Below are 25,933 nucleotides of genomic sequence, written 5' to 3' on the forward strand. Positions count from 1 at the left end.
GACAAGAATCACTTGGTAAGCTGCATTGCAAAATACAGAAGTGGTACCGTGAGCTTCCTTTTTCTGCCCAGACGTTCACTCCCTGACATGTGGCTAAGTGCTATAGCATAGGGCTGTGAGGTGGATCAATCCCTTTACATCAGCTGGCTGATTGATTAGTAGAACAACCTCAAACCAATAAACATCAGTATCAATCATCAAAAGAAGCAGGGGGCATGAGACAGATCCTAACTGTCCCACAGTTGTGCTATAATGTTGCATATGGAAAAAAAAACACTGATTGTCAAGAACAAAGGACACGATGATCACTTCAGAAGATGAGCACAGAGTTAGTGATATAACAGGAGCAGGTATAGTGCAGAATTCTGCAGATGGAACAAAGAGAATCAAACCACCACCCAATGAGAGGATTAGCAGCAAAATCAAAGTTCTTAAGGCAAATGTTTCTAGCTTATATTGCGGAGCTGCACATGGCACAGTGAGCTACCATGAACCATGAGTCCCAATTAGGAGACACATACTGTATCCACTGTGAGCCCCGTATTCAGATTAGTATAAAGAGTCTTAATCTAGTCCCTTGTCTAGATATAAGATACTAGGATAGGTGATAGTTCTAGCTTGTCTTCCAGTTATGCACCACATAGCTAAACATCCACTCGGATCTTTCAGATCTACACAAGGGCCTAGAGTTAGGGGCAAGGGGTTGGTTTGGGACACTGGATATTCTTCCTTAAACAGAAAAACAGCTCAGTAACTTGTAACCCGTTTCCTAAACAGAGATTAAGACTTTTAAATTAAAGACTAAATATAATTTTGTAATCTCAATCTGCATACTGCACACACCTCTGTAAAATACACAGTAAACCAACAGTCTTATGATAATCGTCATAACCTACACCAACAAACAAGTGGAAACCACTAACACCTCATGCAATCATTCACCTTGTTAGAGCACAGAGCTGCTACTATATAACAGTCATTGACTCAACAAATAGTCTTGATTGTAATCTAACACTACACATATTGTTTGTACTCTCTACAAATCATGCATTTCACTGCTTTAAACATTTAAGCACACTAGGAGTGGGCAAGCTTACATACAACCGGACATGGCGTGGTCACAGCCAACAAACAGGCTGGCCTATGATCGTTGGGTTTAATGTGATATCAAACACAAAGGATCAAGAAGACATACTTGAACATCAAGGCCTATGTACATAACAGGCGTGACTGCTATTCTTTTAATGGTCGTATATTATAGGCTACTATATCCAAGTTATATCTTGATAAAACACAGGTGACATTCACAATTGTTATAGTCTCTATAGATACAGCAGATGTTGGTTTATATCATATAGTCAACTACTGTACTAGATAACCCTGTTAGTAAGCAGAATTCTACAATAAATGCAAAGCTACTCGAATAAATCCTGTATCTTCTGATAGAGAAGGGGTAGGGCAGGATTCTCACAATCTCGAGGGGTCACAGAACGATACAGTACAATGTCATATTAATATTAAGCTTTGAACTGCAAGCAGCAGAACTGATCCGTAGCAGCTTATATAAAAGCCTAAGCCACACTAAAAACTACATCTGAAACTGAATTGAAATGTAGGTTAAGTGTTAATATGCTCATATAATTCTAATATTGTATACCACTTTTCAATATAGTGGATGATCTGGTGTATTATAGCATCATTTAGCACTACTAAAGAGACCCGATAGACCTGCTAACATGAAGATAAGCGCCTTGGCGACTTTTTAGCCTAAATGGTCATGATTGATGGATGATCACTAACTGTACCAAACAGACTAACAACTCAAACGGTGGCTTAGGTGGTAAGTTAACAACCATCACTGTGTAAAGTTTGCTGTCATTTAAGTTCTGAAAAAAACATCTATTAGATAGCATAGCCCTAATCATAGCCACAATATTGGATATATAATTAGGCCTAGGATGGAATAGCTGTGTTGTAAAGTAGATTAGAGGACATTTCTGAATGAAGGCTCCACTGTAATCAACACAAACACTATGAAAACCCTAGTGAGTTACGCTGAAGCTAGCTGCTCGATAATCAGTGTCACTCTCCCCCTCTGATGGAGGTTGGGCTCGCCTACCGCCTCAGGGAGAGTTTGGCATTACTTATAAAGTAGTGGGATTTGAACAGTCGCTTGCTGCTACATGTTTGAGTATGACAGTCAATTCTCCACTTATCTCAAGATGGAGATCAAGATGTCAGGGCCTCCAACCCTCCAGGTCCCCGTTCGCTAGCCTTCGCGACACAACTCCCGGTCCCCAGCCTGAGAGCGCCACACAAAGCTAGACTGCCCCCTAGTGGGTATGTACATATGCACACACATCTGTTGGTGTGGGGGGGGGGGTACTGTTATGGACAGAGAACGTCCTTGAGATTAGAACCCCTCTCTATGGGATCAGTTTCGGTGAGCTTCTACCATGTTTTATCTGCGAGTCAAAGAGACAGGCGAAGCTACGAGGCAGTCAGACTGTGCGATTAGATCTGGCTCAGTAACGTCACTCTCCTCTGCTCGGCCCTTTTCCCCCAGTGCCCAGCAGGTGGCAGTGTTGTGGTGTTGCCAAGGCGGCAGGCAGGAGGCGAGGCAGGGTCTGATAGTGTGAGTTCTGAGGGGAAGAGAGGGCAGTTGCGATCCATCCAGTTCTCTGTTTCACAATCGCCTCCTGCGCGTGCGTATGCGTGTGCGTGATGCCTGGTTCTCCTCAGTACTCCCCCTCCTCCATCACCTCCATGACCACGGTCCTGGGCCCGGTCAGGATCAGGTTGCTGACGGTCCGGTAGTCCAGAGACAGCACGTTCAGACCGTTGACCGAAACCACGAACTGACAAACCTGGAGAGAGAACAGCAGAACTTTAGCGAGCACTGCAGAATAATAGCAAAACAACAGGGTTTTAATTGTCGTAGAACATTCATGTCCTCACCTGTCACTTGCCATGTGCTTTGGATTTACTCTCTCCCCATCTAGAAGTAATCACTGATCTAACACTTACAGGGATCGGTCTAAGCCAAATGTCTATTGATTTGATTACACTCATCATGTCGTGCCAGAACAGGGATGTATTTTAATGAGTAATCAGATGGGGCCCTAGCCTAGCGCATACTTCCTGTGCTAGAGCTGCTGTTGCAACATGGTTGTGATCGTCTGTGGTTCAGTAGGCTCCCTCAATCTCTCTCTGGCATGTGCATGAACACACACACACACACACACACACACACACACACACACACACGTGAGGCAAGTACACACGCTTTAAAGTAACACATGCATAAAAGTGGGTGTGGTTTGGATCAATTCTACCATGTTCTCTGTTTCACATTAGTAGTAGCTGATTTATATTAGTATAGTATAGTATAGTAGTGATTTATTGTAGTAGCCGATTTATAATTATACATGAGTTTGATTTTGAGGGATAGGTCACTTCGACTACAGTTCTCCTGTAAGTGAATAGGAGTATTTCTAACTGTAGTAGCTGACAACTCACAGTCAGCCTTCCAGACTGCTTTTGAAACTATGGTATGTGGAAGATGAGTACAAAAATCCCTTTTGTCCTAAATTACAAGCGAGGGAGGCGTGCATGCGGGACCAACAGACGTGAGGCCTGGAGAGGCCCAGTCAGGCAGGCTCAAGCCCAGGTCCTGCTTGGCTGTGAGCTTTCACCTAGAACGGAGGTCAAAGGTGGACGTTCTACTCTGCCACTACCAGCAAACACTACCGTTTAAGAGCTCTTCTCTGACTGATAGAGTACTGTAGGAGGAAAGAAAGGAATAGAAGATTCTGAGAGACTTCGGATGCGGCCCTCGTCCTCTTTCGTTGTGGAACGCCATCTCAGCTATTGAACTGGTAAAATAAATTTAGAATGTATTAATTAATGCTTCTCGTCAACCGACGTCCTAGTCTGGCACCTTTGAATGCACCTTTGGATGTCTAACTGCATACCTAGGACTGGAACGAGGAACTGATTAGTGCTGATAAGACACTGTAAGGACAAGTGATTACAAGAAATACAATGGACCTGTACGTTGCACTTGCGTATTTAGCTGTGACATGAGCAATGAGGACTAATATCTCAAGAAAGCACAATTTGATCGTAAATAACCTTACAGGGCTTAAGGTGTATTACTCATTTAAACTGACGGTTGTGTAACCTAGAAGTGATTTGTCGTTCTTCCTATGGGAAACTGTACAGTAAGTCTACACTCACCAGTGTCAACCCCTTTTTATATTTCAAACCTCAGATTTGCTCCCTTAAAGGACAATGCTCGTTTTTGACAACCTGGACCTTATGTACGACTTATTATAAGACGTTTGACTCACCGAGATCACTTTGGTGTAGTTTGGAGGCCTGTAGAAGAAATTGAAAATCCAGCGCGAGCCAGTATATCCATGTAATGGCGGTGGTGGGGGCACTGAGAATGCAGTTTCTAAAAATCTATTTTCTGCCGCGAAACGGTTGTTTTCATCAATCTGTCTTGATGAATCGCTAGTTGTGCTTACATAGAGCATAGGCCTGTTGTGGTATTTCACTTGCCTCTGTAATATGATCTTTAGAAACGTCTTTAGACACGAAATAGCTTCCTCACTTGCTCCAGCACGCATGCGCACAGCGTGCTGGAGCAACGATTGCGCGCTGTGCGAATGCGTGCTGGAGCAAGTGAGGAAGCTATTTCGTTTCGAAAGACGTTTCGAAAGATCATGGCATGTGAAAACCACAACAGTTATGCTCTATGTAAGCACAACTAGCAACTAGAAACTGCATTCTCAGTGCCCCCACCACCGCCATTACATGGATATACTGGCTCGCGCTGGATTTTAAATTTATTCTACAGGCCTCAGAACTACACCAAAGTGATCTCGGTGAGTCAAACGTCTTATAATATGTCGTAAATAAGGTCCAGGTTGTCAAAAACAAGCATTTTCCTTTAATGGTGTATATTTAAATTAAGGTGGGTGTAAACTTTTCACAAAGGGAGTAAAATCTTACAACACACACACCAACGCACACACACACACACACACACACACACACACACACGCACACACACACACATACACATACACACACACACACACACACACACACACACACACACACACACACACACAGACACACACACACACACACACACACATATACATTACAGAATTGATTCCATACCCATTATCCCATACTGTATGGTGGAGGAATTCCAGAACCTCACACCAATGACATCACCCCTCCCCTCCAACCCCAGTCCAGCCATGTTGTTCTTGGCTCCGGTCCAGCTGGGGCCCCTCAGCCCCCCCCCACTGTCTGTCTGTCACTGGCACTTTCAACTTTCGAGGCACATTTCTTAATATTTGGAAATGCTCACACACACACACACACACACACACACACACACACACACACACACACACGCACGCACACACACACACACACACATACGTGCACACACACACACATTTTCGAGTCCTTCCAAGAAAGAGAATCTGTTAACTCCCTTCTTGTGAGACTGCACACACACACTCAAAATGAACAGTGCTTTGTAAAGAACCGTGATAAATCTGGGCTCTTCTGCAGATGGGACTAACCCTCGTTATTACACTGTGGCTTAACAGACTTCCTCTCTCAGGTGGATGCAGAAGAGGAAATATGGATAAAAGCAGCTGGTTGTATTAAAACCATGTGTGGTTACGATGAGAAGGGGAAAAAGTGCATTAGAGCTCTGAGTCATGCTCGAACTCCAAAACCCCCAAGCCACCCTTTCTGTTATTTGGGTGTTGAAGGTTATGTCAAACTCAGAACGGGTCCTGGTTTGCCTTCTCAAGACCCTCGGCATCGTGTCCAGCCGGGGTCTGGATGGGGGCTACAGGCCTGCTCACTCTTCAGTCTGGTGTAATGCTGAGAGTAAGGTGGACCTCCCTAGACAGGATGGAACCGGTCTGAACGGCCCCGCGCCTTTAAATACCCGAGCACTCCGCCTGGCCAGCCGGACCGACGTGCCGTGCGGCACAGCCGTGGGCAAGGAGCGTTAATTAAAGGGGGGGGGGGGGGGGGGGCGTTACGGAACGGGGGAGGCGTTACGGAACGGGGGAGGCGTCCCGACGGCCGCGTCGATGGCTACGGTCCGTTTGACGAGGCGTGTCCCGACAGCCTGCGGAGTACCGCGCGCTCCGCCGGGCACCGGATGTGGTGCGACTGTTATTCCCACTCGCGACGGACGCAGCTTAACTCTCTAGATCTGCGTCTCGAGCCGGGAACGTATAGTACTGCAGCTCGGGTGAGTAAATGTGGAAGCGGGGAAGAGGACCTAAACCGTCAACAAAAGCAGAAGGGATCCATTTTCCGACAGCAGCTTCCTCTTTTTTAATTTTTTTTTACTCACGCTCACGTCCTCGAATGTCGGAATCACGCCCCTCCGTTGCCTCCCTCTCTCCTCCCCTCTCCTCCCTTCTCCCTCTCTCCTCCCCTCTCCTCCCTTCTCCCTCTCTCTCCTCCCCACTTCTCCCTCTCTCCTCCCTTCTCCCTCTCTCCTCCCCACTCCTCCCTTCTCCCTCTCTCCTCCCCTCTCCCTCTCTCCTCCCTGGGTCTTACCTTCATGCCGGCCGCGGCTGCGGGTCCGCTGGGGTCCACGGCCTGGATGTGACAGGGCCTGCTGCCCCGCACCACGAAGCCCCAGCCCACCGCGTCCCCCACGATCTGGTGGGGAGAGACGAAACAAACGCGCCCGTTAGCTGTCACATATCCCGCTCGTTCTGAAAGTGTGAAGCTCGTGTGTAGCTGAAACTGTGTGGCGTCCTCTACCAGACGAGAAGCAGGTGTCATCCCGAGCCCGAGCCTGAGCCAGTTCTACATCGTAAAAGGATACGGCTGACATCTTTTTTGTTGCTGTAGCTATGGTGAACATACTCTGTAGACATGTTTGCGTTCGGCAGTACAAAGGCGTCAGTTCAGTGGTGAGTGTGTGTGTGCAGCGACACGTGTGTGAATATGTTTGCAGGGTAATACACATACTGTGAAGGTCTTCTTCATGTAGGGGCCCCCTGGGGTCTGCAGCTCCTCAGGACTAACCTGCCTCTTAAGCACTGTCGAACACACACACACACACACACACACACACACACACACACACACACACACACACACACACACACACACACACACACACACACACACACACACAAAGTATCAGTATCACAGTGTCAGTATCACTTACACATATTGTACTTACACTTTAGCAACATACAGCCCGTATCACGTTGTGACGGTGCCTGGAGCCATCAGATTTCCTGGAAATGAGCGTCCTGTCATCTACTGTCAGCGTCACAAACAATCCATTCATGCTTTTCTGCCCCATCACACCCTCCTCAACAGTGATGAGACACTGAGCGTCTCCACATCACCAGAGACACCAGGACGCCTCACCCTGTCTGACCCCTGACTAGCCCCGCCCACCACTCTCAACATCCCGTCCCACATCAGTCCTAGTCGTCGTGTGATTGGACGTTGGGCCTAGTCATAACCATCCAATGAGCTGTGGACTAATTGAAGGGTCTGGTAGCGTAGTGTAGTCCGTAATCTGATTCTGATCTGAGACGGGCTGCGACCCCTAATGAAATCTAGCGGTTAAGCTGCTTGCCAATCACACATGAAAGATTCCTCTATCCCTGTCTCATACAGGGGAGAGAGAGAGAGAGAGAGAGAGAGAGAGAGATAGTTAGAGGGAGGGAGAGAGAGAGAGTATGTGGCTCTGTGCATGCGCATGTGCATGCGAGCAGGACATGTTTGGTATTGCTACATTCGTTAGATCAAGAGCTAAGGAGGCGTAAAGTAAGATTCTACTTCATCTGGAAAGGCTTTTTTAAATATTTAGCCTAGAACTATTTAGTCGCAGCACATATGTGTGTAAACTTCCGCAAACTAGGTAGCCTAGCAACATAAACAATAACAATAGCTACCGTAAGTAGTTCCGCTTCCTGAATCCCCTCTGTGGATTGATCTACACATCTACAATGGTCGCTTCAATACAAGTCAATGGATTTCATAAAATGATCAATAAAACCCTACAGGATTCATACTTTGCGGCGAATTTGATGTCAGAACACCAACGGACAACAATTACACCCTCGGTGAGCTTCTTGTCTTTGAAATTGAGAGTTGAACATGTTTTTGAAAGATTTTTCTCGGTGCCCACCCACATCCATTGTATGATCAAAACGGTGGTAGAGCAATTATCAGACTTTCTCAAAAGTGCTAGTTTTGTCAACGTTTTGATCTGAACCATTGTATATGATCATAAGTAACCTTAAAACAGGGCTAAACATGCATTTTCCCTTTACCACTCCTTTAAGGGAGGTGTGTTTGGGGCGACCGGGTTTGGGTTTGGCTCGTGGACCCACCCTGTGATTCGGATCCGCTCCAAAATTCCGCTCTACGTTGTCCCATGCTACACCCTTCCACCGAGTTCACTGAAAATCGGTCCGGTGGTTTTTGCGTAGTGATGGACGTACGGACAGACAAACATGCGCTGTTGCTGGGGCGGAGCTCATGAGAATGTAGAAAGAGACGGAAAGAGAGAGCGACAGAGAGAGAGAGAGAGAGAGAGAGAGAGAGAAGGAGGAGAGAGAGATAGTTCTATCATCTAGATCTGTAGCCTATCTACCCTCATGTAAGCAGGCAAAGGACATCAAATCATTCTATTGCAGTAAAGACCTATTCAATCTGGCTCTGCACTTTAGTCCAACAATAGACCCTGCAACAGAACAGCCTGCGATCTAACATGGAAGCAGTGCAGTCGATAGTGACGAAAACTACTGTTTTATAACTAAGCATAGGCTTTTAGTCACACAGCTGTGACTAAACTAGCACGGCTGACGTGGTTTTGTCAGACGTCTGTCACAGTGACACAGTGTCACTCCGGATCAAGGTCTGTTTGGACCTCAGGTACCAGGAGAAAAATCTGCAGCTTCTTTTAAAACAAAAGCATGAATGAATGACGACTCCTCGCAATGAAAACAAACCCCATAGTCCAAGCTTTCCTGTATGTTTCTCTACCGGTTCAGAAGAGGCCCCTTCACTTCTCTTCCTCATCTCTCTATTTAAAGCTCTTTTCATCCACATAGAGACCGCAGAGTGACTGACTGGCCTCTTAGCTCTCTCTATCTCTGCTCTAATGCTAGCAGACTAGAGAAGCCAGCCAGTGAATAAACTGTCTCCTCACACTAAACCAGTTGCTGTATTCAAAAGCACCCTACGGCTGAAAGTTGCTCCTACAGTAAATGGGCAAATTTAGAGAAGAGTCTAAGAAAAGTGGCAGCTTCACTCCTAATTAAAAAGCTGGCCTCAAAGCAATTCACAGCACGCTTTTGTGTTAAAAAAGCTCCTAAGCCTAGAAAAATGTATGTGGAGAGGACTTTTAGAGAGGCTAACTTTCTAAAGCAAGGGGAACGGCTTCTGCAGGTGAAACGCGTCGCAGTCAGTGACATGTTTTACAAACATTTAACGGCAAACCATTGGAGACGAGGTACCCTCCCAGCCGGGAGCGTGTTTTGTTTGGACGTCCATCTCCAACAAACTGAAGCGACCCCATAACACTGGAGATAAATGTGGTGGCAGCGGCGGCCCTGCTTTTTATCCACAAGAAAAATGCAGCTTAGTGGTGATGATTTTGGGACTGTCACCGCTATCAGTCCGCAGCCATAACTCAAACTCTCTATCTCCTCTCTAGTCTCAAATAGCCCAGAGGTTCGGTCAAACAACATATTTGAGCATACTGGGACTGGTTAGATTACACCCTGTGCTTCCAGTCTCGGAAAAGCACATTTATCATATTGTTTTTCCAACACACAGGTTTACAGGTGCCCCATTGACTTGCATTGTAGCCCATTGAGAGCCTGCATAAAAACTGCAGCTAGCTCAATACTGGAACGATCAGTGGTGTCTCTATATGTTTCAGGTTCATAGTAGGCAGACCACAAATATAGCTAAATGTCCAAAATAGCACACTACCCAATTAAATTTAATTGGGTTAAAATAGGCGTATAATCTACCCTACAATCTACCCTACATAATTTAAACTCTATTCTGGTCCCTTTCTACTTCCCACAATAATGTAGTTAGATTAGCGTATTATCCTATCCAGACCACTCACCAATACACGAAAATGGGTTAGCCCCATATCTACCAATCACAGAGGTCATAGACAGTCAATCAATCAATCAATCAATCAATCAATCAATCAATCAATCAATCAATCAATCAAAGCTTTATTTGTATAGCGCATTTCATACCCAGAGGCAACACAATGCGCTTTACAGAGAACAAGGGAGGTGGGCATACGACCCACTCTCTACATATTCCAGAGACAGACAGGAAGACAGGAAGTGCATTCATGAAGCACACTGTCATACCAAGCAAGGTCAAGCCTGCCTTTTCTCTTAGCTAAATGTTCCCTCAATATTACGCAGTAAAAGTCTTCCATAAAGTGCTTCTTAGAAAACGTCTTCCTAGAAAGCAGTTCTCAGAGATTCTTTGTGAGCATGACCCCTGACCCTGAGAGAGATGCCATGAAAGAGATCTATTCATGTACAAGTCCTTCTTTATTTCTCATCATAGTTGAGAGCCTCTCTCCGTTGCCATGGTGCTGAATTCAGTGATTGGTTACATTTGGGGCCTGTGTGTGTGTGTGTGTGTGTGTGTGTGTGTGTGTGTGTGTGTGTGATGTAACCTACGTGTACTTAACGTGTGAGAGATTGGTGTGTAGACCTATATGGGTGTGTACTGTATGTGACTGTGTGTGTGTGTGTGTGTGTGTGTGTGTGTCTCTGTCTTGTGGCTCAGTGTGAGGAGACAGAGCAGACTGCCCTGCTGGCATTGCTCCCTGCCTTTCTGTCCCTCAGGGCGTGTTTTCCTGCCAGCTACTCCCACTCATGAGCTGACTACTCCCCCTGTGTACGCACACAGTCACACACACACACACACACACACACACACACACACACACACACACACACACACACACACACACTGTTGCAACAGCAGAATACGCACAACACTTCTTCTCAGCGCTCTCCTCAACCCATGTTGTGGGTGAGGGTTGAGTTAAGGAAGCGTGCTTGTTTTAAGGTAAGGCAAGCGGCCCAGAAGAGATTCTAACTACTTCCAGACATTGTGTTCTTCCCTCGGCGGCTCATAATGGGAAAAACATGACTGAGATCCTGGACAGGGTCGACATACGCAGATAGGCCTCAAATCATGATGGCTAGGCATTATAACAGGGAGTGACAATCTACAGTATGTTTCTGTCTTCACTGTAGGACATCACTGCATTATGCAGCACGGCCACACAGTAAAAAAAACAGACACGCTGTCTATTTCACTGTTGAAATGTTTCTGGCCTGAGGAGAAAAAAAAAGTTACCTCTGTCCTAGATCCTCCTAACCCTGTCAACTGTGTCCTCACTCCTCCTAACCCTGTCAACTGTTTCCTCACTCCTCCTAACCCCTTTCAACTGTGTCCTCACTCCTCCTCACAATGTCAACTCTGTACTCACTCCTCCTAACCCTGTCAACTGTGTCCTCACTCCTCCTAACCCTGTCAACTGTGTCCTCACTCCTCCTAACCCTGTCAACTGTGTCCTCACTCCTCCTAACCCTGTCAACTGTGTCCTCACTCCTCCTAACTCTATCCTGATTCGTCCTAACCCTGTCATAGCTCCTCATAACCTTGTCAGCCCTGTTCTAACTCCTCCTAGCCCTGTCCTAGCTCTGTCGACCCTACGTCCTCTAACCTTTGGGGGGGGTTCTGTTCTGTACCTGATTTGGGGTTGCAGAGCACCGGTGGGCTGCTGCTGAGGGTGGGACTGCTGCTGTAGTACCCACTGCTCCCACAGCTGCTGCTCATACTGCTCCGGCGCACGCCCACCACCATCTTGATCTCCTTGGTGGGACTCACTGCCAGGGGTGGAGGGAGGGAGAAAGAAGAGAGAGAGAGAGAGAGAGAGAGAGAGAGAGAGAGAGAGAGAGAGAAAACACCACATGAAATACAATGTAATCCTTTCGTAACCTATATAAAACATGAGTGAGGTATAATACCGCCAGCCTGTAGAATAGTACATCTGAATATGGCAAGTCTTTTGGTTTTGCATGCAGACACTGCACCAGATTAGGGCTCGGTGTACAGTGGCTCATGGACAAGTGTGCACAGAATGAGATTAGCTCACGTTGCACAAAACCTACCTCCTTGTCTCTAGAGTAGGTCAGAGCTGACGTTCAGCTAGAGTAAATGTTGGCCTGGCTGTAAAAGCAAACATCACAGACTGTTCTTGCTGAGGTGGCTGGAAGGTGCACCCTGTACTGTTGCCTAGATATCACCAGCTAGAACCTGGAGCCATGGATCGATTATACAGTAGATCAAATCCTTAAAAGTATTTTAAAGTAGACTAATTGAGGTGTACACCCTGCAGTCGTACCCTCTGGGAAAAAACACACATTTACAAACCAAATTTTTGCTTCTAGGTAGAACTGCTTAATCAAGCAAGGGTTCGAGTTCAACCATTTCACCAATAAGAGGTTCTACCAGGAACCAAGGTTCTCTGAGGGTCTGAAGTCTAAGGCATCATGAGGTAATTAAAATGCCTCAGAGTTCCACACTGTTCTGTCTCGCAACACAGAGAGGATGACACAGAAATGGACTTTCGCACGTGGTTTGGACTCAAGACTCTGTTGTCTCAGGGGCAGGCTGTAGAGACATGGGTGTGTGGAATTGGTACAGCCTGCAGGGTGTGTGTGTGTGTGTGTGTGTGTGAGTGTGTACGTGTCTGTACCAGAGAGGAAGCTGGTGTTTCCTCCCTCAGGGTTCTGCTTGCGGAGACAGAAGGGGCTGTCGTGGGTCTCAGGGATGGTGCGGCAGCGCTCGCTCAGAAGCTCCATCAGACGCCGCCGTCGCCGGAAGTTCATCCTGAACTGGTAGAGCAGACCTCCGTCCAGGAAGTGGTGCTTATTGGTCACTGAGGGCGACAGACAAGAAGAGACCGTTTCTCTACCTGGCCGATTTCTCTACCAATAGAACCTTTCTGCCTCCTTTCCTTGAGGTCAGGTGATCTCTGATCTAACATGATTAGATGGACAAAGATTTCATCTGAACTACAGTATAGCGATTAGGGCTGCTCGATTAATCGGATTTTAATCTAGATTAAGATCTGGGCTGTCAACGATCATTAAAACAAAATAATCGCCATAAAACGATTTTGCACAAATCAAGTGCACCCTACACTGCAGAGCTATACTGTCTCCCATGGGAGAAATGTATCTAATCCAAAGAACATTGTTAAAAAGAAAAGCAAGTCAACATTTAATAAATTAATTGTTATCAAAGTCAATGTATAATTTGATATGTTAAGAAAATGTTAAAACTTTTGATAAAAAAATAAAAAAAAATCATGAATAATCGTGTTAAATAATCGTGATCTCAATATCAATCAAAATAATCGGGATTATGATTTTTGCCATAATCGAGCAGCCCTAATAGCGATCCCCCTCGGCCTAAAGAAAAGGGACAGGCCTTATAACCTTGTGAGACCATCCTGATCTCGAGAGATCTTTCTGTTTCTCTCCGCAGATCAGTCTGGACAAGCTCCGATCAATCCGTTTGTGCCAGATCAGAAAATGATCCAGCCAATCGGTGTTCTGTGAGGAAATACTATCATCTACACCGGGCGCGGTTAGCTTGTGATAGATGGTGATAGACAGATGGTTCATCCAATCACCTGCCTGTATTTTGTGACAGTGCCTACCCTTTTCCAAACAGTTTCCAACGGAGCTTTCCCAGAAATCATCTGGTGTGTCAGGTTACAGGCCGTATACAGTAAATAAGATATATAGAGATGATATGCATAGAGATATGTAATCTTATACAGTAAATCAAAGACGTATAGAGATACGTAATCATATACAGCAAATACGATGTATAAAGATGATATGTAATCATGCTGCTGACTGGAAGTGGTTTTAAATTAACAATCACTCCAATAGAGAGAATGACTCTGTGTAGAGATTCCTTTAATTATCCTAATCTGACATTGGCAAACAGTAGGCCACACTCTCAGTACCAGACAGGCTTAGCAAGGACCAACACTGGCCAACACTTTTACTGGAAGACTAGCTCTGAACACCGCTGAACTCTCAATCCATTGGAAGACATCTACAGCCTGACAGACTGACTGACTGGCTGGCTGGCTGGCTGATTTACCCCAGGACTACTTCTCTGTAGCCAGCTTCACTCTCTACCCTGGCTGCCACAGAGCATTTTCACCCACGTGTGCCTAACATCCCCTCCCTAGAGACGATAACAGGACTCAGTGGAGGACTTTGGCCAACTGCAGTGGCTTAGTTATGAATGCAGTCATGGAAAACCGTGACAACATATTCAAGAGATTGAATAAAGCTGGGAGTGAAATCCTGGTTTTGTTGAGCCTGTTTGGTTCCTAATATATTACAGGCTGGGTCGTTCCTGTAGTCCTCAGCTCGTCCACAGGAACAGCCTTGAGGAGCAGACTGTATCTAGAGCAATGCAGCAGTACGCAGGTCTACTAGAGCAAACGACAACAGCGTAGACCCATCCAGGCTTGGCTGGTATTATTCTACACTTCAGCCACAGTGCCATGTGTGTGTGTGTGTGTGTGTGTGTGTGTGTGTGTGTGTGTGAATAGTGGAGGAATGCAGGCATGCAGGCGTGGGTGTGACAGGCCACTCTCTCTCTCTCTCCACATCTTTGATGGGGTTTCTGTCTCCCTTTTTCTCTCTCCTTCCTACTCTATCACTCTACCACCCCCCCCCCCCTCCACACACACACACACAAAAACATACACCAGGCAAAGGCTATGCATGCACATGCATGCACGCATGCACGCACGCACACACACAAACAGACACACACACACACACACACACACACACACACACACACACACCCACACAAACATACACTAGGCAAAGGCTATGCATGCACGCACGCACACACACACACACACACACACACACACACACACACACACACACACACACACAAACATACACCAGGCAAAGGCTATGCATGCACACGCACGCACACACACACAAACACGTGTGCACTACACACACAGACACACACAGCTACCAGCAAAGGCCTCCTGTCAAGCAAAGCAGAAGTGAGTAGCTCTCAAGGACATAAAGTATTGATATGAGAATGAGTACCAGCAGGAGAGGAGAGGAGGGGAGAGGAGAGAGGAAAGGAGGGGAGAGGAGAGGAGGGGAGGAGAGAGGGGAGGAGAGGTGGAGAGAGGAGAGGAGGGGAGGAGAGAGGAGGGGAGAGGAGAAGAGAGGAGGGTAGGAGAGAGGATAGGAGGGGAGGAGAGAGAGGCGAGGAGGAGAGAGGAGGGTAGGAGAGAGGATAGGAGGGGAGGAGAGAGGAGAGGCAAGGAGGAGAGAGGAGGGTAGGAGAGAGGATAGGAGGGAAGGAGAGAGGATAGGAGGGGAGGAGAGAGGAGGAGAGAGGAGGGAAGAGGAGGGTAGGAGAGAGGACAGGAGGGCAGGAGAGAGGATAGGAGAGAGGATAGGAGGGGAGGAGAGAGGAGGGTAGAGGAGGGGAGGAGAGAGGACGGGGGGGGTGAAGAGAGGAGGAGAGAAGAGAAGAGAGATGAAGAGGGGAGGAGAGAGGAGGGGAGAAGAAAAGAGATGAAGAGGGGAGGAGAGGGGTGAGGAGAGAGGAGAGGAGGGGAGAAGAGAGATGAAGAGGGGAGGAGAGAGGTGAGGAGAGGAGGCATTAATCCCTGGTGTGGCAGATGGCCCGGCTGTGCTCACTCACAGAGAGGATGGTGGGAGATCATGCGGAAAGAGAGAAGGAGAAAAAGAGAGAGAAAGAAAGGAGTGTTTTACTGTGAAGCAGAAATTAACTGCCTCCCTGACTGTCACTGAAATAACTCACAGAAACAACACAGCTACAGCTGCCAAAAGAGAGTGCTTAGCATCGGGTAGGTGTGTGTGTGTGTGTGTGTTTGTGTGTGTGTGTGTGTGTGTGTGTGTGTGTGTGTGTGTGTGTGTGTGTGTGTGTGCATGTGTGCAAATGAATGTGTCCATTCGTGTTGGTCTGTGTACAGTATCTCTCAGTGTCAGTATGTTGGCATGATTGTGTGTGTGTGTGCGCGTGTGTGTGTGTGCGCGCGCGTGTGTGTGCGTGTGTGTGTGTATGGGCGTGCGTCCGTACACATGCATGTTCCTCTATGTTCTCACACTCTTGGTCAGCAGAGCCGATGGGCGCAGGCCGGCCCATAGACCGCTGGCGACTCGGCCATCTGCTGCCGCCTCTCAGATCTTGACCCAGAGGTGGACGGCCTCCTGACTCAGTCCAGTTGCACCAACACTCCTCAGTGACTGTGTGACCCAGAAAACCCGAGTGGACTGAAATGAGCATGGCCGCGAGGAGAAACCAACCGCAGAGAACGCTCGGATAGAGAGACGCGCATTGCATGGAACGGGTATCGTGTCTCTCCTGCGTCCGTACTGAGTCTATAAAGCCTGAGTCTATAAAGGCTGCTATGACGAACGGGCGCAAACCACAAAGACAGTAGTAGAGAGGCCTACATTTGACGAGTGTCAGTTTCTATTGTAAGCAAACACACCAGGCGTCATCCTGCAGCCCTGAGGGAAATACTTCCTCTATTAAAACCCCTTGAGGCTTTTACTGTACGTGGGGCATTCCAGGGACAACGCTTCCATGAGAAAAACAGAGATGTCAGAGAGTGACACAGACACAAGTTGTAATGTAACCCCTAATGTGTTGAATGCAATGTTCTCTTTATCGAAAACGTAGGCCTGTCTACTAGTATCTTTGCTGTTTGCGTCTGTTCTGTCATTACTATTGCTTGGAATAGAATAGAAAGTTTATTTCCCACGTGTACAAGTACAGGTACAGTACATTGGAATTTTTATAATCGCTTGTCAGTATTTTATCAGTGGTAATAGACCTTTCCGACCTGTCAATCACACAGAGAATAATAACCAATAAGGTTGCCTGATTTCTTAAGACCACGCCTCTGATGTCCCACAAACAAAGCTTGTCCCGCGTTGTGTTCATAGATTAGACATTAGTTTGAAGAAAATGTTTTTTAAAACATACAGAAAACCAGCCTGCAGGCTGCTGTAGCATAATGTTATAAGAAAACAAGCAGTATGATACTCCACACCTCCCTCCACACACCAGTTTACAGCAGCGCCGACACAAAAAGCTTCCCACAAAAAAGGTTCCCAAACTGCAACTGCAATTTACTATGCTATCCATAGTCTAGCAGTCTAGCAGTATCATCCTCATTTACTTATCCCATCCAATCATGGATGACTATGTCTGTGTCCACTGTCCATGATGTAGGCAGTGCAATTAAATAACATTTAAGTATACAGTTGTGCATAGTGTTCAATTGTTTGGATAATGTCAGGTGTTGGTTCAAGTGTACAGTAGTCTGTTGTTATCTACTGGATAGGCATGCTTATTGACCTTTGGAGATCAATATCATTGTGTTGAATGCAAATTAATTTGGTATCAATAAAGTTGTGTTGAAGGCAAATTAATACCAGCCCACAAATGAACATAGACTACTATCTCATGATGACATGTTTCCAGAAGGTCGCGGTGAGTGACAGACCATAATAGATCCTGCAGTGTTTCCAGGGCTCATGGTCAAATAAGACCCGTGTTCTTCAAATGTCATTTTCCTGGATCATGAGACTACACACACACACACACACACACACACACGTCTCACACAGAGCAATACGTATGCCATAATTGGTTTTCATGAAAACCGGGTGATAATAGTATAACTGTGTGCATAATAGTGACTCTATCTACTCTCTGTACATTGTACTATTGGGATGCCAGTGAGAAGGCTGTACCATCTCAGCACACAAACTGAGACAGAGGTCCAGTGATAGGGCCTGCTTCCCTCACTGCATAGAAGATCTTTGTGCTCCTATGAACTCTCTTCTTCCGAATTTTCAATCCTAATAAACCATGAAAACGGCCCATTAACAAACAGAACTTCTTCGTTGGTGATACTATATTGCCTCCAGAGATACACGATTGTGTCATGTCTTGCTGCAGTCTGATTCTCAAATCAAATCAAATCAAACTTTATTTATATAGCTCATTTCATACACAATTCTCTACTCTTTTCACGTACGTTTGTAGTCGTGCAACAGCCACAGACCCCTATCAAATGACAACAACACTCCTGGTTTTATTTGAATTCATTATTTAAGCTATGTCAGCACACAGAGCTAACTCGGAGCTAGCTGGGGTGGATTATGTCTTTAAAATGGACTCTGAGGGGGAACTGTGTGGTACCGTAGCCTTGCCTGGCCCATGAAATACTGATCCAATGATTGCAAAAACTCATATGGGGAGTGCAGGAGCCCACACTTCAGGGGGAAAGGCCAGAGAACTGAAACCCAGCCTGGATGCTAACCGCTAGCTGTCCTGTCTTATGTAACCACCAGGCTGGCGGTCCAGCTGGAGCAGTGAGCTGTCCCCTCCTCCCCACCTCCTGTCCCTTCTCCCAACAGGAGTCTTGGCTGCAGAGGACCAGGGCTGACCTTCCCGGACCAGGGTCAGGCAGGCGCTGGCCGGTCCTAACATGGGTCACTCACGGAGAGGCGCCGCCACAGAACTTTATACGCAGGATCATGTGGCAGGAACTGGCAGATGCATGCACACACACACAAATACACACACAACGTACAACGCTGCCTGGCCACAGGGTCACATACAGATACAACGGCAGAGAGGGTATCGTCACATAAAAATAGAGAATCTGCTCGATTTCATCAGTGCAGCGGCATGGCAGTTCACTGCACGCTGGCGAGGCTTTAACATAGACAGGGGAACGGGGAGTAAAGAGAACAGAGCAGACTGAATGAAGCAGGTACAGAGCCCTCCAGCAGGTTACAATACCCTCCAACAGGTTACAATACCCTCCAGCAGGTTACAATACCCTCCAGCAGGTTATAATACCCTCCAACAGGTTATAATACCCTCCAGCAGGTTATAATACCCTCCAGCAGGTTACAATACCCTCCAACAGGTTATAATACCCTCCAGCAGGTTACAATACCCTCCAGCAGGTTATAATACCCTCCAACAGGTTATAATACCCTCCAGCAGGTTATAATACCCTCCAGCAGGTTACAATACCCTCCAGCAGGTTATAATACCCTCCAGCAGGTTACAATACCCTCCAGCAGGTTATAATACCCTCCAGCAGGTTATAATACCCTCCAACAGGTTATAATACCCTCCAGCAGGTTATAATACCCTCCAGCAGGTTATAATACCCTCCAGCAGGTTATAATGCCTTCCAGCAGGTTATAATACCCTCCAGCAGGTTATAATGCCTTCCAGCAGGTTATAATGCCTTCCAGCAGGTTTTAATACCCTCCAGCAGGTTATAATACCCTCCAACAGGTTACAATACCCTCCAGCAGGTTATAATACACTCCAGCAGGTTATAATACCCTCCAGCAGGTTATAATACCCTCCAGCAGGTTATAATACCCTCCAGCAGGTTACAGAACCCTCCAGCAGGTTATAATACCCTCCGCTGGCTGTGGGACCGAGCGCCAGGTCAGTGAGTCTTCCTTAGACTCCGCCCCGCTCACCGTGCTGGATGATTCCGTGTTCCAGAAGTCGCCGCCCCAGCTGCTCCGCCTCCTGTCTGCTCGCCATCTCGCCCTCCTGCAGCAGCCAATCCACAAACTCGGTGGCCACCAGTGTCCGTTCAAACGTCAAGCCCTCCTCCTCCCTGCTCTGTATCAGGGTGTTCTCAGTGTTCATCAGCCTGTTGGGACAAAGCAGCGGCTGTTACAGGAAGGTTTACACATTATGTCCAACAATGGGCCAAACACTGATTGGGATCTAGCTTTCTTTTTCCACAACGTGTAGCCCAGCCTTCCTGAACAATCTGGTGACAATAAAACAGCTATAGCCTAGTAGAGATCATGTATGAAAACGGTATAAAAATTTCACATCATGATTATAGTGACCAAAATTATCACGGTTATCAGTATTATTGCAGTATTGTTAAAAGGTGCTTAAGATGTTGAAAAACTACTGATACACACGCTGAAATCCTTTTTATATTGAAAACCACTAATAAAATTAGCAGCACTATGCACTTATTACACATTAAAATAATGTCTTGGAGACTGTTACTAACTTTGGTTGATACTGGACAGTATTTACAGTGAGCTTTTCAAAGCATGGAAATCAAACATGGTTTTAGTGATAATTTTATCACTTATTTAATTTAGTCAGATTTTATTGTGGTTCATTATTATACTGGTTATTGTTGTATCTCTATAGCCTAGCCTTAGGAAGATAGAAGGGAAATGATTATATTACAACTATCTAGCCAGATCGTCAGAGAGATGAACCATGTTCAGCATGGACTGATTCATTCATTCCCAACACAGAGCTACAGTATGTTGTTATCTGAGGTCAAAGTTAGATCTCCACGTTTACAAGTTCATCTTCATGGTGCAATAAGACAAGAGGACAAGGGTAGAAATACGCTTAATACAACACACACACACACACACACACACACACACACACACACACACACACACACACAGAGGTAGAGCTAGTATAATAAAGAGATAAAGAGAGCAGTAAAATATTTATTGGTATTCACTGTGTGAGTGAGGCCACAACAACAACAACAACAACAACAACAACAACAACAGTCTTCACAGGCTGGAATGAGTCTGGGAATATGAGGCCTACATTTCCAGTTCCCTCTGCCATGCCTACAGCACGTTACCACGGTTCTGACACCCTTGTTCAATCTGATCTGAATCTTAATCTACAACCTTATCGCAGTCAGCAAACCAACTGTGGCACCATTCAGCTAGCCTTTGGTTTTGTGTAAATATTTGACCTCTGTGATGAATCACTAATGCCATTCTGTAACGTACAGTAAATATGTACTGTAGCTCAGCTGTCAGATCATAATGAATGACCTTGACCTTCAATGACGTACTCATGACAGCTTCAGCTGGCTTTAGTCCAGAGACCTGGGTACTCCACTGAGCTTAGGGCCCTACTAGGTTGTTTCTGCATAGCCTACTAAACCAGTGAGCATTTCCTTCTCAAATCTTCCTTATTGCTTTCAGTTTATCTCAACATGATTTTATTACGCCAATTCATGAAGAAATGTGACTTCTAAGAATCATAATTCTAAGACTTAGATCATGAAAAGTTGGCCCAACATTCCCACCCCAGCCTATAGGCTTCCTCGGGGTGTTACAGTGTAAGATATTTTGCTACCAAAATACTCTGTGCAATACAAGACAAGCCGGTCACTGTGTCCACCATACAGTATGTTAAATACAAGTCTGTTTACAGCCCCGCCCAGGGATCAGCAGGCCTGTATGAATCGTCCAAGCTAACAACATTGGAATGTTAATTATGTGTAAACCTGTGTTGTGTTGTAAACCTTCCGTTTAAAGTTTTTCTCTCAATGAGACAAGTGGAAACAAACAACACACAGAATCTAGAACAGAGGAGGACGTCTTTACCACCGTCAACTTCACACCCTCTTCAGAGGGGAAAGTAGTCTAGTCGGAGACTAGCTGTTGTTTCGCTGAGAACGAGGGGAGCGTTTACTGGCGAAGAACACCGCATGACATGTGTGCAGAGTAATTACACAGTACAGGGTGCAGAACGCTTTAAAAGGTTCCAGGCCTTTCACTCTGGACAGGAAGACAATAGTTTGTGTGTGAGGGTGGTACAGCATTGTCCACGCTGACTTGTCCCTGTTGCTTAGATACAGCTGGCAAAACAATGCTTCTGCTCTTCCCTCCTCGCTGTGCTTCGGACTACTGCAGTGCCCAGGAGAGATCTGTGGAGGCCCACATGCAACTCCATAGATGTCTACATGTCACAGACATAACTGACACTCAGATTCTCATACTTTGATGGACAGCGTGGACCTTTAGGCTCCAGTGAGCCACGCAGTGAGGTTAAGTCAATTTCAATTCCAATATTTTGCAAATGGCCGAGACAAAATATTAGACATTTCAGAGCAGGAGGTTCTCCATTCAGCTAGAAAGCCACAACGGTTGTAAAAAATATTAACCATCGTACCTTGTCAGGTAGCTTACTTTTACTATCTTTCTTTTCAAATGGCACACACTACTATGTGCAATGTGCATCAAGCGCCATATTTGTTTTGTTTGTCTCCCCAAAAAATATATGACAACAGTGAATGATGCTATCACTAAACCAGGGTATGTCCACCATGGTGGTTAACATAAACACAGACCTGACAACAGACACCACAGATGTCTCCTATGTTGCGTGTTATGCAACCTTGCAATTTCTATAATCGTTCCCTTGTCTAGTATGAAATCCCCTAACATACATACTGTACAGTGATTTAGCTTGAGTATGTCTGCTCATTGTGCCATGCTGGTGTTTATGTTATGTTACCTCTCCGACATGAAAGAACTTGTAAGAGGTAGAAGCTTCTAGATGAAGGCTACACAGCTGGCTGAGTTGCTGAAATGTGCTAGAGTCAAGGGTTTCTATGGGAACAATTAGCTTCTACTGACAAAAAACACCATGCTACAAGCCGGCTGGAACAAACAAAAACAAAAACGTTTAAAAATAGACAAGGAAGAGGTGAGTCAGTGAAATCACCCAGATAGAAGTTAAAGAAGCTTTTTCTCCTGACAGTTGCTGTTATGAGTCAGTCTTATTTCTTGGTCTAATGAGCCAAAAAGCCTTTTACAGTTATTGAGTTATATATCAGAGGACATAAACATACTTTTAGTAGATCTTTTTACAGTTATTGAATTATATATCATTGAAGACTAGCGTACTTATCTTTTTACAGTTATTCTGTTATCCTCTGTTATACAGTTCTACTGTATAACAGAGGAGACTGACATACTTCTTTTTACAGTTATTGAGTTCAATATGAGAGGAGACTAACATACTTCTCGTAGATCCTCTGGCCCCTCATGAACACCTTGGCTTCGTGGTCCAAGGGAAACGTGCCGTCATCTTTGCGGAAGCGATAGAACAGCTTCAGGTCTTTGAACTCCTTGTGTTCGTCACACACTGGAAACACAAAGAGGAACGGCTGGTTTGTTTACACTGGCCTTCCTCTCCCATAGGGATAGAAAATGTCAAAGCTCAGATGTTGGAGTTTCCGAGAAAGACAGAGATGGAGGGGGGGTTGAGAGAGAGAGAGAGAGAGAGAGAGGAAAGGCCTACCATGGTGGATGATGCTCTGGTCCAGCAGCTTCTGCATGATCTTGATGGCTGTATCCCTGTCAGATGCTTCTTTGTGTTCTATCAGCCAATCAATGAGCTCCTTGGCCACAAAGCAGTTTGGGTAGGTCCTGAGGTGGTGCCTCCTGTCCTTGATGACCTTCGCCTCATGGAGACGCAGCCTGGCGAGCAAACACAGGTCAGAGGTCATGCCAGGTTGCAAACTTGTAATAGCTGGCGCATGCAGCGAAAACTCAACAGGGAGAAATTAGATTAGATTTGCCCCAGTGCTTCAGTTAACTGATCAGGCCGTCTCAAAGGGGAAGTACAACCACCATGTCACATACAGGAGGCCTCAAACTGAGCTTACTCTACTGTAAGTCACAATGTGATGACTCACACTGACTTGCTTAGGCCTGTTTGTAATGTTTTGTTCCGTCTATAATGTGTGATCCATCTATGGAAGGGCGGACGCGCGGTCCGCTCAGCCTAGACTGGAATTAGGTTTGAGCAGGACTGAGTGGCAGAGTCGTAACTGGGTGGATGAATGAATGTCTCGGCAGACGAATATAACCAGAAATGTCCACACACACTACTAGATCTCCTTCCTTCTCTGGCTCTTCCTTCGGAATACTATGGCCAGTTAGCAAATGTACCAACAGGACGGGCAGGCAGGACAGGCTCACTAAGGCTAAGACCAAGGTAATGACCACACCAGACCAGTGGGCCGAGAGCAGTCAATATGAGAGTTCATATTCTACTATGATCATAAATGATCACAAGGCTAAAAGTAGTTCTACTCTGGGCTATTCTACCGTGCGTCGTTGTACTCTCTGTGGAGACGGTAGAAGAGCACTGAAACAGATTCCCCCGGTGCTCTCTCTCTCTCTCTCATTAAAGAGCATCAAAAATCTCTCTCTCTCTCCCTTTCTGTATCTCTCTCTCACTCTCATTCTGTATCTATCTCTCTCACCCTGCCTCTTGTCTGCCAGCTAGCCAGCAACATCTGGCATGTCAAGCTTCTCCCAGGAGCTCAATTAATTTTTATTAAAACACTAAGAGCCTATATTCTGACCCGTATCCTCCTAATTGGGTCTATGTACCGTGGCCTCTACTTTACATCTTTGAAAATGCCACTTTTTTTAGTGTAGCAAGGACAGCGCGTGATAAGAAAGGGACAAAGTTGAGTGGTGATTGAGAAGGGTCATGGCAGGATACTGGGTTGATTTAGTCAATCATGAACATGGACTGTGGTTAGATTGTGGTCACAGACAGTCCTTTGGAGACCATCCAGCTGGCAGCAAACCACCCCACCACACTGAATGACAGGTGGCACTGCCAGTCTGCCAGCACTGCACGCAACAGCGCCAACACTGATGTGAATAACTGCTAGTCTGACATCTATCTCGCTGATACTTCAGTAGAGCTATTTACGTAACCAATATATGGGCCATTACAGTATGTGCTCTGGCACAATGGGTGAATGATGCTCTCTCATGACAAACAGCATGGAACCTCAGATTGTAAACAAAGAATTTCAGCACCTCAAATTCTGAAATAATCGCTTATTCGCTTTGCGCCGAGGCCACTACAATGCAATGCAAATGCACGACATTGTATTTGTGCAACGGTTTGAAAGGGAGCTTGTACTCCTTTGTTCGGATCGCTGCAGTGGTAGCTACGGTACAGTGCAATGCAGGATTCCAGTCACGAGCTTCTCCTACCTCAGCTGCTCCCCGGTGACCAGGACCTCGGCCATGCGCTCCAGCTCCGCTGCCTTCTTTTGCATTGTGTTCCCGATACCATCCATCTCTTTGCAACTGTCACGTGAAGGCGAGTGGGGAAAGCATGTCACGGGTAAATCATGAATGAAGCCATCAAAAACGGTGAAATTAAATGGCGGATGATTTCAGAACAGTAACGTTCTGACAGAAGTTGGCTGCACTGACCAACTTGCAATTCGCTCATGGCAAGATAAATGTGCATATTATTGGCATCAAAGAGATGTTTAGCTACGGCTGGAATCAACATCATTTTGCAGAGAAGATAGACGATTTACCTGGCAAACACCATTGAATAAATTGTTTAATGGTGTTTCTGTAGATTGGTTGGTGCTGACTTGGAGACGGGCATCTCAGAAATGCCTTAACCTCGACAGATGTGACAGATGTGTCCAGCTGGCTCTGGCTCGGCTAACTTCGGGTAGCTCGCGTTGAGTTGAAATCCCTATAGCGATATCCTCGAAAAAACAGTTTCAATGTATTTTCTGAAATCATGCATATATTTTCTCATCGGTACAATTTAACTAGCTAAACAAAATAGTAATTTCTCTTTAGCTAGCTAACAGCAGTCAGAATACTCCAAGAGTTATTTTCTTTACCACTTTAACAGTCGAAGGCACGTTTTTGGCTACGGTGAAGCTACATAACAGTAGATTGGGGGACTGTAGGGGGAGTTAACCAAAGGGGCGGGACATATGCAGATGTGTGAGGCCCTCAATTTGAAGGTAGGATGGTGCCGGTTTAAAGGGGAACACGAACGACAACGACAGAAGATACATTTCCATTGAGCACTATTGCCAGTCGAAAAGTATCCAATGCAACTATATCAG

The 25,933-nt window shown here is 46.0% G+C and overlaps 1 protein-coding gene across 1 annotated transcript; it reads right to left on the reverse strand.

Annotated features, from left to right (window-relative positions):
* On the reverse strand, nt 1-25,710 carry deptor (DEP domain containing MTOR-interacting protein). The gene is made up of 10 exons (XM_084444329.1): nt 25,382-25,710; nt 25,047-25,142; nt 23,326-23,504; nt 23,046-23,169; nt 19,704-19,882; nt 12,842-13,024; nt 11,832-11,969; nt 7,033-7,103; nt 6,613-6,717; nt 1-2,867 (listed from the first exon to the last, which is right to left on the reverse strand). Exons 1-10 carry the CDS (start codon nt 25,393-25,395, stop codon nt 2,739-2,741), a joined length of 1,218 nt encoding a protein of 405 aa, XP_084300455.1. The 5' UTR covers nt 25,396-25,710; the 3' UTR covers nt 1-2,738.
* Nucleotides 25,711-25,933: the final 223 nt, after the last annotated feature.

This window comes from Borostomias antarcticus (assembly GCF_949987555.1).
Source record: "Borostomias antarcticus genome assembly, chromosome: 10".
In the NCBI taxonomy this organism is placed as follows: domain Eukaryota; kingdom Metazoa; phylum Chordata; class Actinopteri; order Stomiiformes; family Stomiidae; genus Borostomias; species Borostomias antarcticus.

Bases quoted from the DNA above. Each gene is read 5' to 3' on its own strand.
- deptor (XM_084444329.1), bottom strand. The intron at 23,505-25,046 runs GTAGGAGAAGCT...TTTGCTCGCCAG, and splicing joins GTCACCGGGGAGCAGCTGAG to GCTGCGTCTCCATGAGGCGA. The intron at 7,104-11,831 runs GTACAGAACAGA...TGTGTTCGACAG, and splicing joins GCTCTGCAACCCCAAATCAG to TGCTTAAGAGGCAGGTTAGT.